The 20508-nt window shown below is 40.3% G+C and overlaps 1 protein-coding gene across 3 annotated transcripts; it reads right to left on the bottom strand.

The window, feature by feature from the left end:
* Positions 1-3977: 3977 nt before the first annotated feature.
* On the bottom strand, positions 3978-10026 carry LOC131431826 (ATP-binding cassette sub-family C member 2-like). Of its 3 annotated transcripts, XM_058597726.1 has the most exons (4): positions 9890-10026; positions 9587-9826; positions 8993-9522; positions 3978-8925 (listed from the first exon to the last, which is right to left on the bottom strand). In XM_058597726.1, exons 1-4 carry the CDS (start codon positions 9911-9913, stop codon positions 5556-5558), a joined length of 4164 nt encoding a protein of 1387 aa, XP_058453709.1. In that variant the 5' UTR covers positions 9914-10026; the 3' UTR covers positions 3978-5555. The 3 variants fall into 3 exon arrangements, with proteins under 3 accessions (XP_058453709.1, XP_058453710.1, XP_058453711.1); XM_058597727.1 differs by lacking the exons at positions 9587-9826; positions 9890-10026 and having other exon boundaries at positions 3978-8921; positions 8993-9148; XM_058597728.1 differs by lacking the exons at positions 9587-9826; positions 9890-10026 and having other exon boundaries at positions 9009-9145.
* Between the last annotated feature and the right edge of the window lie 10482 nt (positions 10027-20508).

Below are 20508 nucleotides of genomic sequence, written 5' to 3' on the forward strand. Positions count from 1 at the left end.
ATGAGTAGATGTCAGAAAACAATGTTTTCTGCTGCTCCAGTTCGTTTTATGCGAAATTTCCCTTTATTTAGGATACTTGTTCAGCAGCTTCAACAGTCTTGATAATCTGAAACTGATTGGACTGATATTCTAGTATTTTTTTTTTACTAAATCCGGCTATAATTAATATCTGTAGCAGATTTTATGCGACTGCTTCAAAAAATGTAAGCGCTTACTAATGAAAACCCTTGCAGAAATATGCATAATGTGAAGGTATTCGAGCAGTTCGAATTATATCGGCACAAATTGTAGGGGTTTTCAAGTAACAGTCGCCATTTTGGATTTTGGAACGACCTCAAACATCGTTCTCCGCAATGTGCTCATCAATTCCAATTCCGTTGTGATGATTTGTAACGAATATCGATGGTTGGTAAACGACTGGACAATGCGCAATTCAGGCCCCAATGTGGTTCTTAGCCTCTTTTCCAGTAACTCCTATCCCTACCTACCCGCGGTGCCGGTTGGGGTACGAGTAACCATAGGAAAGATCGGGTAACCAACACCGGTGGGACCTTGGTCGTATGCTGACAGGGAAGGGGGGACTTGCCTTCTCTTTACAGAGAGCGAGCCTACCCGAGCGTCTGTTCTCCATGTTAGGAGCGGCTGATTACCGTCCTTGTGTCAGTGTGGGACTCTAGACAGTGCTGACACGATGGCTCTCCGGCGAGACAGGAGTTTGGTGCAGGCCTAACAAGCGGCCCGGAAAACACACGGAACTGCAAATCGCTTGGCTTCCCAGGATACGACCGAATGCTGCATGATGAGCTTCAACTCCGCGGCTTCGATGTCGTAGCACTGCAGGAACTACATCGAGCGGCTACCTTCTACCAGAGCTGTGGCACAACCAACGTTCTAGGAACGGGATTTGTAGTGTTGGGCAAGATGCGCCAGCCCGTGATTGGGTGGCAGCCAATCAGTGATAGAATGTGCGTATTGAAGATCAAGGGCCGTTTCTTTAATTACAGCATCATCAACGTGCACTGCCCACATGAGACGGGACCCGATGACGAGAAGGAAGCATTCTACGTGCAGCTGGAACAACCCTACGACAGCTGCCCACGGCGAGATGTAAAACTCGTCATCGGCGACATGAATGCTCAGGTAGGCAGGGAGCCAATGTACAGGCCCGTGATCGGGCTGGAAAGCCTGCACGCGGTAACAAACGACAACGGTCAAAGATGCGTAAACTTTGCAGCCTCCCGAGGAATGGTAGTTCTAAGCACCTTCTTCCCCCGCAAAGATATCCACAAAGCCACCTGGAGATCACCTGATCAACATACGGAAAATCAAATCGACCACTTTCTCATCGACGGGCGATTCTTCTCCGACGTCATCAATGTCCGCACTTACCGCAGTGCCAACATTGATTCTGACCACTACCTTGTCGCGGTTTGTATGCGCTCAAAACTATCGACGGTGCATAATACTCGTCGCACAGGAACGCCGGGACTCATTCGTACTGCAGAGGAATACGCGCAACAACTGGAGCTAGTGCTACCAACGGAGGTGAGGTGAGGTGGTCGACAGGTAGAAGCAGTACTATGACGAGCATCTGAATGACGAAGCACAAGATACAGAGAACGGTACAGGAATCAATCTGGGTGCACGCTCAGCCGACGACAGATTCCCAGCCCCTGATCTGTCGGGGATAAGTGAGGAGATCGGCAAGCTGAGGAACAACAAAGTCGCGAGCAATGACCAGTTGCCAGGCGAGCTGCTCAAACATGGAGGAGAGGCATTGGCTAGAGCGCTGCACTTGATGATTTCTAGGATTTGGGAGGAATACAACGTACCCACGCATCACCTATTCATTGACTTTAAAGCGGCATACGACACAATCGATCGAGAACAGCTATGGAAGATCATGCATGAATACGGTTTCCCGGATAAACTGACGCGATTGGTCAAAGCAACGATGGATAGAGTGATGTGCTACGTCCGAGTTTCTGGGACGCTCTCGAGTCCCTTCGAATCTCGGAGAGGGCAACGACAAGGTGATGGACTCTCTTGTATCTTTTTCAATATTGCCTTGGAAGGTGTGATTCGAAGAGCGAGGATCGACACGAGTGGCACGATCTTCCGAAAGTCCGTACAACTTTTTGGCTTCGCTGACGATATTGATATTGTGACACGTAACCTTGAGAAGATGACGGAAACCTACATCGGACTGAAAGCTGAAGCTAGGCGTATCATCGAAAACAAAATACATGAGAGGAAGAGGCTCCAGAGAAGAAACACTACGCCTCCCACCACGAATATTGATAGACGGTGACGATATCGAGGTGGTTGACGAGTTCGTGTATTTGGGCTCACTGGTGACCGCCGATAATGACACCAGCAGAGAAATTCATAGAAGTATTTTGGCAGGGAATCGTGCGTACTTTGGACTCAGAAAACCCTCCGATCGAGAAAAGTACGCCACCACACGAAATTGACCATCTACAAAACGCTCATTAGACCGGTTGTTCTCTATGGCCACGAGACCTGGACTATGTTGGCAGAGGACCAACGCACCCTCAGTGTTTTCAAAAGAAAGGTACTGAGGACCATCTATGGCGGAGTGCAGATGGAAGACGGAATGTGGAGACGGCGTATGAATCACGAATTGCGACAGCTGCTAGGATAACCACCTATCGTACGGACAGCTAAAATCGGACGTCTACGATGGGCTGGGCATGTCATAAGGATGTCGGACGACAGCCCAGTGAAAATGGTTCGTGAATCTAATCCGACTGGTACAAGAAGAAGAGGAACGCAGCGAGCAAGGTGGATCGATCAAGTGGAGAATGATCTCAGAAGCATCCGTGCCTTAAGTGGCTGGCGACGAGCAACCATGGACCGAGTTATGTGGAGACGTGTGCTTGATACAGCAAAGGACACCCCAGGCCTATAGCTGTTAGGTAAGGTAAGTAATCGATGAACCGGAAGTCGCCATCTTGGAAATTGATGCGCTTTAGAACATCCTTTTCCTGAAAATACTGGTATTATTCGTTCCATAATTTACAATATTTTATACATATCCATTAATACATATACATAACGAAAACTTCTTTCACGTTGAAAATTCCAAATAACGTGAAAGTTTTTCACGTCATAATTCGATTTACAAACCCCCGATTATTACGTAAATGGAGGTTTGGGTCTATTTAACCGAAGATTCGATAATCGATAATGCAAGAAAAATAATTTTTCAAAAAGTGCAGAAGAGGTTCTATAACTTATCATATTTCAGACTATTTTTATAGCTAAACTTCACAGATTTCAATATAATGAAGAATAAAAAGAATTGAGATTCGATTGAACTTGAAACGAGCGACTTTGGCATCGATACACTTTTTTGGTAGAAGTGAAAGACGGAAATGTTTCCTACCCCTTCGTTTGTTTTGAACGCGATCGTTTACGAATTAGACAGCAAAAAACTACGAAGATGAGGCTTTTGGATTGTATTCTTTCATAGAAAACACGTGACAATTTTCGGCTCTAGAAAGGGAATAACAGATATAAAAATTTACAGACTTTTCTTAACTCTGGGTTAGCTCAAATCCCTAGTCCCGTCTCATTGGTAATTTTCAGATTGATTCAAGACGAAAATTGTGGCTGAATAGCCTTGTCCAAATATCAACAGTTCAGTGTTGAACAATTTGAGAGCAAACGCCATAATGTTGAGTAAAACAACCTCTACTAACAGAGAATTGGAGTTTCAAATTTTTCGACGATCGTCAAACGTGTTAATATTCGGTAATATTTAAGCTTTGAGGCAACGTTCAAAAATCTGCTGTATTTCAATGATACCGCTTATATAACGTTGACAGTAGAGCATTTTGAACAAATTGAAATTAATTCCGGTAGCAAAATTTTTACCCTTCAATTATTTATAAAAAAAAAGTTTTCCGACCTCAATTTTGTACTCAACGATTCTTTCGAGATACACCCGACATACTTGAAAAGAAAAATTAAAAACGTAAAATTTCTCTTGGTTCTCTATTTTTATCACTTAACTATCTGACACAAAGGTTCGAACAACAATTCAATAAGTAACTCCTCCGAATGCAACAAACTGATACGATTTCGATTTTTCAGATCCATTTACTAAACTAAGAAACAAATTTTACTAACAGATCGGCTGAAAAGTTCGTATCGTTTCTATGAGAGGGCGCCACTAGAATAAAATCCATATCATTTTCAGTTAGTACCAACCTTCAAAAGATACGTGTATAAATTTGACAGCTGTCTGATTATTAGTTTGTGAGATATTGCATTTTGAGTGAAGCTACTTTTGTTATTGTGAAAAAAATGGAAAAAAAAAAGAATTTCGTGTGTTGATGAAACACTACTTTTTGATGAAAAAAAGTGTCGCCGATACCAAAAAATGGCTGGATGAGTGTTATCCAGACTCTGCACCGGGCGAAGCAACAATTCGTAAGTGGTTTGCAAAATTTCGTACTGGTCATATGAGCACCGAAGACGATGAACGCAGTGGACGTCCAAAAGAGGCTGTTACCGATGAAAACGTGCAAAAAAATCCACAAAATGATTTTCAATGACCGTAAAGAGAAGTTGATCGAGATAGCTGACACCCTAAAGATATCAAAGGAACGTGTTGGACATATTATTCACGAATATTTGGATATGAGAAAGCTTTGTGCAAAATGGGTGCCGCGTGAGCTCACAATCGATCAAAAACAACAACGAATTGATGATTCTGAGCAGTGTTTGGAGCTGTTATATCGAAATAAAACCGATTTTTTTCGTCGATATATAACAATGGACGAAACATGGCTCCATCACTTCACTCCGGAGTCCAATCGACAGTCAGCTGAGTGGACTGCACGCGATGAACCGAACCCAAAGCGTGGAAAGACTCAACAATCGGCCGGTAAGGTTATGGCGTCTGTATTTGGGAATTCGCATGGTATAATTTTCATCGACTACCTTGAAAAAAGAAAAACCATCAACAGTGACTATTATATAGCGTTATTAGAGCGTTTGAAGGACGAAATTTCAAAAAAACGGCCTCAGTTGAAGAAGAAAAAAGTTTTGTTTCATCAAGACAATGCACCGTGTCACAAGTCGATAAAAACCATGCTGAAATTGAACGAATTGGGCTTCGAATTGCTCCCTCATCCACCGTATTCTCCAGATTTGGCCCCCAGTGGCTTTTTCCCGTTCTCAGACCTCAAGAGAATGCTCGCTGGTAATAAATTTAGAAGCAATGAAGAGGTAATCGCTGAAACTGAGGCCTATTTTGAGGCAAAGGACAAATCGTACTACAAAAATTGTATCGAAAAGTTGGAAGATCGCTATAATCGCTGTATCCCCTCTGATGGCAATTATGTTGAATAATAAAAACGAATTTTGGCAAAAAAATGTGTGTTTCTATTAAACGATACGAACTTTTCAGCCGAACTGTTAACTCCTCCGAATGCAACAAACTGATACGACTTCGATTTTCAGATCCATTTACTAAACTAAGAAACAAATTTCACTATAATCCAACTTCAAGTCAACCTTCTGCATCACAGCTCAACTAAATCCGTTCCGCTCGAGCTAGGAGGTGTTCCTAGCTTAGCAATTCTCCCATTTCGCATGCACAATATCCTGTCCGCCAGTTGGATGGAGTTCATTCGATGGGCGATCGTCAAAACAGTACAATTTTGAAATGTACTTTCGATTATCCGCTGTACCGTACTCTCCGTTTCAACGTCCATGGTCGAAGTGGCTTCGTCAAGTATCACCAGTTTGGTCTTTCGTAGAATGCCTCTTGCCAGACAGAGAAGTTGCTTCTGCCCGACGGACAACTTGGAATCACGTTCGTCAATTACGGTATCCAGTTGTTCCGGAAGTGCACCAATCAATTGCTTCAGTTTACAACAATCCAGAACCCGCCACAACTCCGAATCGCTGCTTTGGTTTCCATTTGGATCGAGATTTTCTCGGATCGTACCACAAAATAGTAGGGGATTTTGTGGGATTATGCTTATAACTTTCCGAAGTTTCGACAGCTTCACATGACTAATGTTGACTCCGTCGATCAGGATCATTCCCGTGGTGTGCATCGGATACAATCGAAATAAGGCACTGACCAAACTGGACTTGCCGGCTCCTGTTCGTCCAACAATACCGATTTTTTCTTTCGGACGAATAACCATCGATACATCCTGTAATGCGTGGTGCCGCTCACTGTAGTCCATACCGAAGTTAACAAATTCGATCCTACCACGATCCGGCCAATTTTCATTGAGTTCTAGATGGTAGTTATCCACAAGCTGCAGTTCATTTTTCTCCTCCAGATATTGATCGATCCTTTCCAAGGAGGTAGCGTTCTCCTCCAGCAAAGCGGATACTCGAACCAAAGCGTTCAACAGTGGAATCAACCGGAGAGCGTAACTGATCGTTACTCCTACACTGGAAGCACCGATCGTGTGCTGATGTTGAACCGCCAGCATGGTCACAAAATAAATCACCACGGCTCCGATGATCTCCAGACGTACCCCAAGCCAACGGCCGGACGCTAAATAGAGGATCGAATAGTGCTGATGGCGATCGACGGTTGCCATAAAATCCCGTAGGAACCAATCTTCTTGCCGGTAGGCACGAATCGTCCACCGACCCTCGCGAGATTCGTTGAAATGTAGAATCAGTGGAGATCTGCTGTCGGCTTCCAAACGCTTCAGCTGCCGGGAAGTTTCCAGATGGTACACCAACAGATAGTAGTAGAGGGCCACGATCGCTGCCAGAATGATCAGCAGATAGTAGCTGGTGCTGAAACAGAACAGCACTAGAATGGCGACGACGCTCGAGAGGCTGCCGAAGAAATCCCGGAAGTTAAGAGCTATTCTACAATCCGCTACATCGAGATCATTTGAAAAACGATTCATGATTTGACCGGAACTGATCCGGTCGAAGAATGGCATCGGTAGATGAATTACCTGCTCCAAGAGATGATCGTGAAGTTGCTCGGCTACCGAAGTGCCCCGCACAGTTGTCAGGGTGCTGCTCGATAGTAGGAAAACTGCAAGTCCCAGTATGAACCAACCGTAGACTTCCAGGTAGAACACCTGCTCGGAGATCGTGGCCCGGTGGTCCACGAGAGACCATTGCGCTAGCCAAACCGTTGAGTAGATATCACAGAACGGAACGGCGATATTTAAGGTTACGATCGTAGCTGTGGTAAACCATCCGAGCCTAGCAAAGTATTTCGCGTATGTTTTGTGGGATATTTTCCCTACAACAGTGGAGATTCTAGTTTGTTCTTCGGTCACCGGTTTATTCTCTGGTTTCGGGTTTTCATCGTCAAGTTGAGCTCGACTTTTCTGCGGCTCTGCTGGATGCATCTCTCGATAAACGTCGACAGTGTACCGACCCGTGATACAGCCATTTTCCATTAGAACCACCAAATCAGCATCACGAAAATGAGCTTGATTGTGCGAAACCATTACTATCGTTTTCCCTTGCAGCAGACCACCTTTGGAAAACAGTTTTCCATAAACGTACTCCGAAACTTCTCCATCGACTGAACTAAGCGGATCGTCGAACAGATACAGTTCGGCATTTTGATAAACTGCTCGGGCCAAAGCGATTCGCTGGCTCTGCCCACCCGAAATGGTAACACCTTTCTCTCCTATCGTCGTATTTGGACCATCCGAAAACATTTCCAGATCGAGTGTCAATCCACAACACCGAATCACTTCGTCGAACAACTCACGGTTGAATTCCGAACCGAAGACTATGTTATCTCGCACCGAACGGTGCAGAATCCATGGTTCCTGGGAAACGTAAACGATCTGTCCAACTGTCCTCCGGACTGTTCCACTGGACTGTTCCAATGAACCAAGAATGCCGGAAAGCAAACAAGTTTTCCCGGATCCGACTGGCCCGGTTACGACCGTGAAGGATCCTTTCGGCACTTGGAGATCTATCGCATGTAGAAGTTCTTTATCGCCAGAAGCGAAACTTGCTTTTTGAAACGAAACCACCGGAGTATCGAGAACCGTTTGGCAAACGTTTAGCATCTCCTCCATCGTTTCTGATAAGTTCTTGGATATTCGTTCATTCTTCAGTTTGCCCAACGGACGAATGTCGTCCGACTGAAGAAAACTGTTGATCCGATCTACGGAAGCTTGCGTCGCTGTCCAAGTGGAAGATAGAACCGGTAGCATGGAAAGTGGATACTTTAGAATGTTAAACAGAACAATCGACACAAACACCGATTCCAGCGTCAACCGTGTGGCATCTCCGATCAGTATCATCATCCCAAAAGTTGCCAATGAAACCAGAAACGGCGATATCATCCCCAGCAGATACTTTGGAGCATCCCAGTAAACAATTCGTCGCAATATCTGAATCTCGTGTCGGCGCTTCTGACAGATTCTTCTCAGGAAAAAATCCTCCCAACTCGCGAATTTGATATGTTTCATCATTCCGATTGCCTCGTTGGTAGCGGCGATCCGAGGATCTTTCCGTTCCATAAGATCCCGCTGCAGTAGCCGAAGCTTGTCGGTAATCTTTTTCGTCACGTAAATACTAACGATCGTGGCCACAACCCCGATCACTGCCGATCGTCCCAACACCAACAGCAATCCGACCACCGATGCACCGATGACGATCGGACCGGACCAAAGCAGATGAAGATTCGGTAGCAGATCAATAAAACGGGACGAATCCAGTGTCAACAGTGTCACATCCGCGTTGCTGGTCGTCTTCATTTTCAACAGCTTCTCATAGATCAGAACCAGAAGGATCGATTTGATTTTGAGACCAATCTTTTGTGTTTCGTAAATGTACTGTCCGTTCAGGGCGGCGATTATCAGCGATACGATGAATATGCAAATAACATAGAAATGACTTTCGGCCGGTGTATTTTGACGATCACTGCGAAGAATCTGCCTGCAGAAAAAAAATGTTATCTGTTAGTAACACTAGAAAAAACACTGGCAACGAATGATCATAAAACCTGAGCAGAAACGGACATGCAAAGAACAACACCGTCAAGACGAATCGATTCACTCCAGTCCACAGTAAATCTCGGCCGAAAGGTTTCAACAACCGCCAGGTGGTCATTCGAGGATAGCGTGTCGTTTCCTTCCGGTCAACCACCTCGTACCGTCCCTGTGGGACGGTTCCCGAGCGGAAACATGCTATCAAATAGTTACTCCGCAACTGCCGTTCCAATTCGCCCAACTCATCGAATCTGGATTGACGAATCTTCCGATTGATGGCACCAAACCAGCTGAAGCTAATGGATCGAATCAAATTCGGATGAATCGTCGGGGTGCAGCCATCCTGTGGCTGAGTTGTGCTGGTAAAAACCAACAGAACTATTAATAGCAGAAGAACGCCAAGCAACACTAGTCCACTGAACGATGATTGGTTCAAAATTCGAATACTATTCACCAGTAGTTCAAGTGTCCAGAAGGACAACAGAAACGTTTGATCCCGCACGTTGTACTGCGTCCCCAGGTGAAGCAGCGTCAGTGTGGCAAACTAAAAACCGAGAAAACATACCATAAATCACTTCAAGTACTACCCGATGAAACTGATAACGTACGTATGATAATGACTCTAAAATACGCGTCGGTACAGGTGAAGCTGGCCGGCCCACGTTGAACAGCACCAAAACTACCAGCAGTACATTGAGAACACTTTTCGCCACCAGTGCCAGCAAATGTTCCGAGGATTTCCGAGAGTCTTTGGCAAACGCATGGCACCGGTAGTATCTTATCTCGGATGGTAGTAAAACCCAGAGGAATATGTGCTGTGGTAAGTACGTCCAGTATGTCAAAAACGACTGAAACAAATAAAAAAAATCAATCGGATTAGTGTTTACACCCCGCTTCGATTAGACAATCACCGGTGGTTCGAAGATACTCGACATTGTTTCAAGTGCCACTTCAGTCACGCTGTTCGACGTTGACCGATATCATCATAGTTGAAGAAGAGAAAAAACACCGATCGCAGCAACCGATGCGACAACCTCAACGAAGAACGCTCTCCCGCTGACTGAGAAGCACACACACGCCAACTACGTTCGGCCGCTTCGCTGTTTTTATCCCGGCTTCATCCACGCATCGGTGAGAAATTCATTCAAACGCGTGTGACGACGAAGCAGAAAATGAGACGATGCGATACTTTCATGCATGGGTTTGATTTGAAGTAAACATACAAATAGTGCAAGGTCAGGTGTAAAAATCTTGATTGTGATTAGCAAGTACATTACCAATTTAGAACCATGACAAATTGGTGACAAATAGTAAAGAGCTAAATAGGCTCAACACCCTATTCGAGTGCTGCAACATTTCTTCGTCACCCAGTTCGGCACGGAAAGGCATTTCATTGCATTTTCACGAATGATTATACTAGTAATTGCGAGCTATATTTTATATGTGACAAATTTCGTACTAAATCGTATTCAGAGTTGGCAGCACCCTCTCAGATTTTAATTGAATTTGCTGAATATGAAGACTTTTGTCGTGAATACGACTTACTTTACTATGGGGTGCCTTTTCAAAATTTACCCTCTGAGAGAGTGATAAGTTTTTGATCGTGAATATCTATTGTTGTATCTAATGAATCAACATAATTCTTGCGACATGCCATCGGAAATATGATCACAATTTTATGATAAAATTTTCAGTTTTGTGACATAGTCTCAAATAATTCAAAATTAAACTTTTCTGAAATGTTTGGTATAAACAAGTATCAAAGAGTATAATTCATAAGGCGCGTTTGCCTTTCTCGTATTTTTAAAGCTCATAGCTGAGTGATCTGTGAAAGGATTTATATAATCTAACTACCAATAGAATCGAAATTTTTCAATTTAAAGGTGTATAGCAAAAGCATTGAAGTATTTCAATAGTACACTATTGAAAAACCTGTCTCATTTGATCCATGTCAACACCAGTCAATCAGAACGCGTTCTAAGGAAGAGAACAAAATATCTGCTGCTGTACAACAAATCGTCCGGGAAAAATGTTCCGAAAAGTGGTGAATATCGCAGTGAGTTCCTCAATTTGGTCCTTCTGAACGCTAGAAACGAATCCCTACAGCATATTGATAGTTTCTTTCAATAAATTATGTAAATCCGAAATGAAATAATCGACATTAAAATTCTGTATGCGGCTATTTTTATAGCCGTTAGGACCGCCCATTAGTGAAAAAGCTACAAACGAAATCACATAAAAGGAAATCTCTTAACAAAAATTCAATCAGTTTGGATTCTATCGTCACTGCGAGCAGATGTGTTTTGTGTCGTCTGCACAGCTAGTTTCGCTTTCGACAAGAGCGATTACGTCACGGCTGCCAGTCATTAGCATTGGGAAAAAACAACGGTGGAGAGCATTACACAATATCAACCGTTCTAATGGCTCTAAAAGTTTTCTAAGGAACTATTAGGATTTGTTGTTCGCAAATCGTAGGGAAATATACTCAGTTTACTGCAAATCAAGAACAGTTTGGTTAGATTTGTGCACATTTCGCTGTGTGAAACTCACAGTAAACGAGATCAAGTGAAGCCTTCATTGTTTTTGCGAAAAATGTTTAATGAGTTTAATGTCGTAGAGAATTACGCAATTTGACCTTTCTGAATGCTAGAAACGAGTCCCTTCAGCATATTGATAGTTTGTTTCAATAAATTATGCAAATCTGAAATGAATCAACATTAAAATTCTGAATGCGGCTATTTTTATAGCCGTTAGGACCGCCCATTAGTGAAAAAGCTACAAACGAAATCAGGTAGAAACAAGCCTCTCAACAAAAAGTGAAGCCTTCTTTGTTTTTGCGAAAAATGTGCAAAGGGGAATGCTTACATAATTCATACAATTGATCAACTAATTGATATTCGGAAGTGTTAAGGAACATGTCAGTTGTTTTCGTATTCACGACATCCAGTTATGTCTCTGACATTACCCACCCGCCTTTTTCACAGAAACACCACTTTGCATACTTATCCAGAAATGATCTAGACCAAGAGGAATCAGAATAAAACGTGCCGTTTGAGCCATTTTATTCTGATTCCTGAGAGGTGGGCCGCTTAGAGCAGTGTGCCAACCACACATTAACACAATACATCGGTGCATTTGTGATGAAAACCCGAAAGTAGTTCCTATCCTCCTAAATCGTTTTGCCAATTAAGCTATCCTGCATATGAAACACAAAAAAACGGACTAATTGAGGGCTGAAACACCTTGCGGAGGGATTGTTATTGAGATATGACAACCAATGAACGCCGTAGAGCCCGAGCACAGTTGAACATGCTCGGTTCTTATGTTCAGTTAGGCTGTTTGTATGTGTGTCTCACATGCAGGATAGTTTAATAGGCAAAACGATTTACCCGTATTTGGCTTGCTACGGGTTCGAGTCCCATCTCTGCGGTGGCTTTTTCGCGGTTTTCATTACATAGTTGTATTCGCATGTCATTTTTTTCCTCGTAAGATGCTGATCAAATTTATTTGCTTTTGTTTTTTATTCACTATTTTTAGAAAAAAGCGTACAGTAAAATGAACTGTATTTTCAAAGTCGATGTACTATTGTTGTATTGTATTTCCTTGATTTTTACGCCAAATGTACTGTTTTTTGTAAGAACAATATACGAGCGTTACACGTAGTAATACCTTTTCTAATTTGATTTATATTCATCTCTATGAATTCTTCCCCTTTAATTCTGTCTCTGCGTGCATAGATCTTCATCCATTACCCATGTTTTCCCACTCAGTTTAGTTGAAAATGACTGCTAAGATCGTTAGTGTTTACTACACATCGCACCTTCGGAATTGAAAAGAACTGATTCTCAAGCTTGATTTGTAGTGAAAGTGTTTATTGGTTTTAAAAAATAAGCTTTTTTCCCTTCAAATTATCAAAAGTTACATTTTATCCAAAACAAAACAAACAAATAATCAAATCTACGGTTTTTGGAATTATTACGTCAAATTTTCCACGCGGTTTTTTTTTGCACGGTTTCCGCAATTAACACGGTTTTCTTTTACACGGATTTTTTTAACACGGTACGTAATCTCCGTGTAAAAAGAGGCCTTAGTGTACATTCAAAGGCGCTTGAAAATTTCAGGCGTACGAAGACATGTTTCGCCATAAAAATGCAGTTCGTAGTATATTTTCTAATTACTAAAACCATGAAAGATCAATTCTACAATATGTAGTATTACCATTTATTTATGTGCAGAATATTATTTTTAAAGTTCCATATATTTGTTACAAGCAGTTGTCTTGAAAATCAAATGTGAAACTTATTCATTAGAGATTATGTTAGCTATTTTTTTGTAAACATCAATTCAATTCTTGTTTACATTACGTAGTAGTTCCCATGGGTTTCACAATTGTTTTTGGCTGATTTAATTGCTGCATTTGTAATGGGATTGATGCATGAGTTTTTGTATCAGTTGCACAATAATTGTGAATAAATGTTCGTGACAACGGAAGAACTTAAAGATATGTTGCACAACAAAGAAAAATTGCGCTTTTTCCATAACACAACAGTTACTAGAATAGTAATATAAACTAATTTGATAAATTGCACAATCAGTTGAAAAATACAGGATAGCAACTTAACGTGCTACTTGGGTTACATTATAACATTGCATTTCTCAAATTTTTAAATATTGATTGCCTTTTTAGAATGAACCATATTTGTCTTCCGGTTATCTTACCGAATTGAAGCAAAAATTTCATGCTAAAGATGCAACTAAATCGGGAAGAATGAAAGTTTTAACTGTTTTGCAAAAAAAAGGAGTATTCGTAAGAAAGCGCATACGATGAACACATCAAGATATTTTGCTACGTTTTTTATGTGAAAACTCTAGTGAAAAATGCTATTTTGGGCAATGTAAAAAATGTCCAACTAATGCTCAGATGTCAAAAAAAATTCACGTAATTTTCAAAAAGAATGAAGTAAAAATAGTCACGCACAAACAATGGGGTATGAAACCAAAAACAGCTGTTACTGATAACTTTATCGAAAATTTTTGCAGTACTCCAAAAATATTTCTCAAGCATTCTTTCATTGCTCGAAAACAAACTTTATATTTTCGAAATGTGAAAAAAATTTGGAAGAGTGACGAAAGTTTAATAATTTGCGATTTTGCGGATAATTACCCCTTCGTTATTCAAAACGGCATAACTGGCTTTCATTGGCACAACGACCAAGCGACTATATTCCCTATTGTTTTCTATTATAAAATGAACAGCATAATCGATCATAAAACATTGATAACTATTTCTGATTGCAAGAAACATGACACAATAGCTGTGTATGTTTTTCTCGAAGCTCTTACTCACGCAAGTGCATTTATTTTTCTGACGGCGCTCCTCAGCAACTCAAAAATGTAAAACATTTTGCGAATATTTTTCATCACGAGCATGATTTTCATCGAGCCAATTGGAGACAAGGATTTAAAAATGAAAGTTTTCTCTTCCCAAGGCACGTTTGAAGTATTAAGTTTTTTGTAAACCAGAAAAACCAAATCATACAAAAATTGCAACTTGAGCTTGACCTTGAGCGACCACCCCTGGTTGCTACTCCGTTACTGATCGGGATTAGCTGAAATTGTACAGGGAATTTCTAGATGATCCAACCTGGGACTGGTAAACCATCCTTCAATGTACATCTTCTGGTAATTCCAGAATTCATTGATCAGTACCGGGGCCGGCCAGGCCCGAACGTAGATCGTCTAAGGAATATACTACTGCGCACTCACATAAATAAATGAATAGAATAAATAATTCAACAAATAAATAAACCCTACTTTTGACACCAACCGTTGCTATTAGGCAGAACTTGAACGTGACTGAAACGTGTAAACACGGAGTAAAAACGCGATTGGCGTTTAAATTCTACTTAGACATTTACAGACAATGAAAAGAAACAAAAATATACAATACTGAGTAGGCAGGGGCTGGGGTCCACTAGAAGATTGATAGTACCTATTAGCTCTCTCCGGACAGTACCAGCCTAGATGCGGTGTGGAATCCGGCGGAAAAAAAGATGAGCCAAGAATAGACGCACTGGGTCCCTGCTTCCATGTCGTAAAAGGCGACAATTGCAGGAGTTTCTTTTTCCTTTCAGTTGTCAGATACTTTCAATGTTTCACTTCTGATTACTCTATTTTACTAAATTATCTCTTCATTCAACCTATCAATTTCCGTTTAGCTCCGGAGCAAAGTTTTATTTGAAATGTTTTCTTCTTCCCTGTTATTGATTGTCTTTCAGGATTATAAATTGAATGATATAAATCAACTATTGAACAAAGTTAATAACAGAGATAACATACATCGGTACATTGAATACATAGTAAAAAAATACTTGATATTCATATTTCAAGCAATAAATTAATATTTTTCTCGGTAGCCGGCTGCCCAGGTCAACCAATATAACCAATTAATAATTTTAATAAATAATTACAATAATAAAGCGGAAATAATAAAGAATCAAGACGCGCGTGAAATCTGTTGACCTTTATTTGGTGATTCAAAATGATTTTATAACAACTGTTTAGAATATGTCAACTATTTTGTCTAAATCCTTTTCACTCGTTTATTTTGTATCACGTAATTTCATTTATAAAAAATAGGGAAGCTTTTATTCTTTACGCGATAGTATTGCAAATGTTTCCTCAGTTTCCTCGAATAAGAACTGTGAATCAAGACTTCCCGGGACTTCAATATAGGATATTGTTGAAACGTTCACTCGGGAAGTCAATAATAATACCAATACTGAAATTTTTACTAACAAATATCCTTCTCCCGTGACACTTGTGGAGTGCGCAGTAGTATATACGGCCTCTAGTAACAACAAGTGTTGGACTAACATCCCTTCCCATTCCTTAGACGATCTACGTTCGGGCCTGGCCGGCGCCGGTACTGATCAATGAATTCTGAGAAGATGTACATTGAAGGATGATTTACCAGTTTCAGGTTGGATCATCTAGAAATTTCCTGTACAATTTCAGCTAATCCCGATCAGTAACAGAGTAGCAACCAGGGGTGGTCGCTCAAGCTCAAGCTCATGATAATTTGCCATACAATACTGAGTAGAGATGTCACTTTATACATTCACTTTTTTCGAAAGTTCAAAAGTTTGCATGTTAAATACGTGTGCAACGTTTTATCTACATCGGAGCTAGTCAACCCACATTTTATCACGTTTTCTGTTGTTGATATCTGGAATTGCGCATAAGAGTAAAATTTTCACTTAAATTCCTCAATAATTTCTGTACACTGTAGAGTTATTTGCTTCCAAAAATCAGATCCAATCCTCCAGTCTCCAGTCGAACCCATATCGATCATCTTGTTACCAATCTGGAGGCGAATCATTCGACGATTTACAACTTCACCGCAAGACGACTCGTGCCAGTTTTGAGCGTTCTATCGTTTCCCAAGGAAATTACGTTCGATTGCTACCATCGAACTGCGCGATATCAAATCTGCTATGTCATAGCGAAACAAAAGCTTTATCACGATGATTTTTAAAATTTTTAAGGTAATGTTTTGATTCGCTAAGCCTGAAACCGACTAATCATTCCATTGTAAATTCTTATCTGAGCCTTTCGAATATATCAATACCTACACAGAAACCAACCAGTGTGTATCTGTTTTTTTGTTATTTTTTTTCAAGGTTCATTTACGACTGATATTACCGGCCATTTACAAGATTATAGAAGATGCCGTCAAACTCGTTATCGCACTGATATACTGATGATGTCTGTAAGTAACAGTCGAAATACGCGTATCTATTTTTCTTGTGACTCGATTAGCATAGTACACGGTCAGAAGAAAATAGTAAATGCATGCCTTTTTGTGCCCTACGTCTCCGACTAACAAAAGAGCTTAAAGTTATATTCGTGTGGTTGAATCAAGAGTTAAAATAGCAGAATACTTAAAATTGTTACCCGAATGAGCAGAGTAATATCCAATTGAGATATTTTCAATACCAAAACAATAGCACAGTAACGTTGAAATGTAGAATACGATGACTAAACTTCAAACGCATTTGAATTATCTTTGTGGGAACATGATTGAAGGTTTTGAAAAATAAAATGAAACGACGAATAACTATTTTATTAAGTTTTTTTAACATTTCATAATCAATCGTTTTAATGAATACCAAACAAAGTTCGAGTTTTTCTTGCACTCTCATTTAAATTTCTAAAAGTTATTAAAATTTTCTAACACTTGAAGCATTATTTTGACATTTCAATAAAAGAATAACGCATAAATAAGCAATAACGAGATAATGATATTAGTTTGCTATAACTTTTCATTCGGGTGACGTGACATTGGACTAATCATAAACAAAGTAAAATTTTGATTTCTTTTTACATCAATCAAATTAGTAGCGTCATGAAACGACGTTAGCGGACCGACGTTACAGCAAGCCATGAGATTTTACAATTTTCATTCCTTTTGAACGAGTCAGTTGGCGTTGATTGTGTTTGTATGTGGTTAACACCCCGACTAATGTCGTTTTCGGTTAAGAAAACTGACTCCTAGGCTCGCACTTAGCATCGAGGGTGTGAACAAACTCGATATGAGAATCAGGTTCGAAACTGACTCGATTTTCAGTTCAGGGACGTTGAAACTAAGCTCGACGAAACTGGCTTCAAACAAACGGTTTGACAGTTTGGTTAGATTTTGGCATCAAGCGAAAACGACATAAGAGCACGCTACTGTTACGGGATTGTTTGAAATTTACATAAAACTCTAGTTTTAAATACATTGAAAACAAATCTAAGAGAAAAGTAGAGCGGTAAGAGGACACACCAACTAATGTTGACGGATGTCAGTAAAATTTTTACTGACATTCAAACAAATGAAGTTCAGCTCAATGACTAAGAGCATGCAATGATCATTAACGTAGAGGAAGATGGGATAAAACGCATCTCTGAGGCAAGATGCACCTCTTGCTTTTCTCAGAAGTTACCAATTTTAATGCAACTGAAAGTCCGTCATGACAACAGATTACTGCAAAATTTTGGTAGTGATGGTTCAATATTATCTGGAAAAAAAAATCAAAAACCAATTATATCTCTGTTATGTGTAATTTATGATGTTCGTTTCATAGTAATTTGCTAGAGTAAGGAAAACTATTTTAATTAAGTAACCAGTGAACGTCTTTGCCAATGCTATTTTCAACTATATGACCAAATCGTAAAAGTTATCGTCCCATGTTTTTAAGGGAAAAATAACCCGCATTGTGAAGGGGAAACTTGCTTTACATGAAGACTTTGCCACATAAAACCATTTCACTGAAAATTGGTGAAACTGTTACTTGATCAGAAAAATAAAATAAAATTCAAACTTATAAACTATGGCAGTAAATTGAAAACGAGAGTTCTGTATTATTTCTACAGGATTTACTGATATCCAGTAGTTCGATGACAGATGATTATAAACAGGCCCGTACCCAGGATTTCGTTTCTGGAGGGGCCCTCAGATAAAATAAAAAGAATAGTGATACTGAAGATCACTTACGTACCTAATTCTCGGTGTGCCTTTGACCGGTATTTTTAACAGACACTTTAAACTTTTCCACTGCAACGGTCATTATGGAGTATTCAAATAAAATTTGTGACTATGCCCGAGAGAAGGCTATTGTATTGCATTTCTTTACGTTTACTGTAATGTTATTTCTGTAACACATGTCTAAGACCTTATAAATCAGTTCGCTTTCACATCTCATCCAAGTCAGTCGATAAAACAAAACCGCTTACGTTCGGAACAGAAGAAACCAAGTACAGTATTGTGTAGTGAACAATAGAACGACCTCGAAATGAGTGAACCAAACGAACAAAAGCTACCGCCGACACGAAAGAATACAATTGTTGTTGACTTCAGGCAGTGCAAAATTCGACCTTCGATACGAGAACTGGAAGGTTTGCTTAAGGAGCAAATGCATCTTGACATTAAAAGTGTGCATTTACTTCAATGCAATAAGACCGATAATGTTGTTTATATCCAGTTCTATAAAGAGTTGGATGCAATTCATTTCGCTAAAGACAATAATAATGTGCACTATGTGGAGCATGAAAATATCAAGTACAACATTCCAGTATATATGGAAGATAGTGCTATAGAAGTGCGTATGCATGATCTTCCCTCGAGTGTCATCGATCCTTATATTCGTCATACCATGTCCCAATACGGAGAGATTCTCTCTATCGAAAAAAAAAAGTGGAAGAATTTTTTCCCCGGTATTCTAAATGGCGTACGTTTGATACGCATGCATACACATGAAGAGGAATATACCTTCTTATGTGATTTTCAGTCAGGATACAAGAATCCCGTGAAAACCACTTGTTATCTATGACAATCAGATGGCCACATGTCAATATTGCCAAAAAGCTGTTCACTACGGTAAGCCATGTGATAAACTGGACAAGGAGACAACCACACCAAAGGAAATCGGTGCTTCTTTCACACCAACCCCAAGCAACCCCAGTACACCTGTGACAGCCACCAACAACAGTGAAGCATCCCCTTCAACGAATCCATCATCATCCCCTATAGAGCAAAGTACACCAGCTGCAATTAACAGCTTACCCTCCAACCAACCAGCAATTGCAATTAATATACAATAAGACGAGTAACGTTTGTAACACTTCGTAACGCCTATAACTTACCAAAAAGTAACGCATGTTCAACTTCGTAACGCCTGTAACTTACTAAAAAGTAACGCATGTAACGTTTCGTAACGCCTATGACTTACTAAAAAGTAGCGCATGTAACGCTTTGTAACGTATATAGCTACAATAACTATATAATCCCGGTTTCATCCTCCTTTTTATGTGGTTTTAAATCTGTTCTGCTTCGTAGGGGTTGCCGCTGCGTGCTTCATCGGTAATAGGGTAAAGTGTTATAATATACCCCGTTCAAGAAAACATTGAAATATTTCTATATGTACTAATACTGTTTCTTCGAAGAAGTATGCTTTTTTTTGCAATACTCCTGAGAAACATAGTTTTCAATGCTTCCGGTGGAATTGCGGAGAATTGATTGATGCAAACACATTCTCAGTTTTTTTTCGCTTGCCGTATCTTGCTTGCAATGTGTCCCTTGAAATATCGATATAGAAGAAAAGCAGATGAAGAAGATATTCTTTGCATCAGAAATCAATTGCATAATCAATTAATTACAATCGGAAACCAAAATTTTTTATCCTCCCAACGCTAAATACTGTCCCAGAAAGTAAGGACGCAACCAAAAACCGCTGCCATTTCGCAATGGTTCAGAATCTGTCAATTTTTATGGCTGCGTTCTGTTGTTTACACACTTCTCTAACCACTTCTGCAGTTGTTTATTCGTTTTCATTAGTTTGTTTCGAAATGCGTGGACTTTCAGCAGAACAACGTCGAAAAATTGTGTACAAATGGTGCACAGAACGCGGACTGTCACTGAGAAAGATAGCAAAACTGGAAGGAGTAAGTGAAAAAGCCGTTCGAAATGCAATGAGGAAGTTCGGTGAGC

The sequence above is a fragment of the Malaya genurostris genome, chromosome 2 (genome assembly GCF_030247185.1).
Source record: "Malaya genurostris strain Urasoe2022 chromosome 2, Malgen_1.1, whole genome shotgun sequence".
NCBI lineage: Eukaryota > Metazoa > Arthropoda > Insecta > Diptera > Culicidae > Malaya > Malaya genurostris.

Excerpts from the sequence above, each read along its gene's own strand:
- LOC131431826 (XM_058597726.1), bottom strand. The coding sequence starts at position 9,913 with ATGTCGAGTATCTTCGAACCACCG. Across the intron at positions 9,827-9,889 it reads CGAGTATCTTCGAACCACCG|TCGTTTTTGACATACTGGAC; the intron begins GTGATTGTCTAA and ends TATTTGTTTCAG. Across the intron at positions 8,926-8,992 it reads GCATGTCCGTTTCTGCTCAG|GCAGATTCTTCGCAGTGATC; the intron begins GTTTTATGATCA and ends TTTTTTCTGCAG.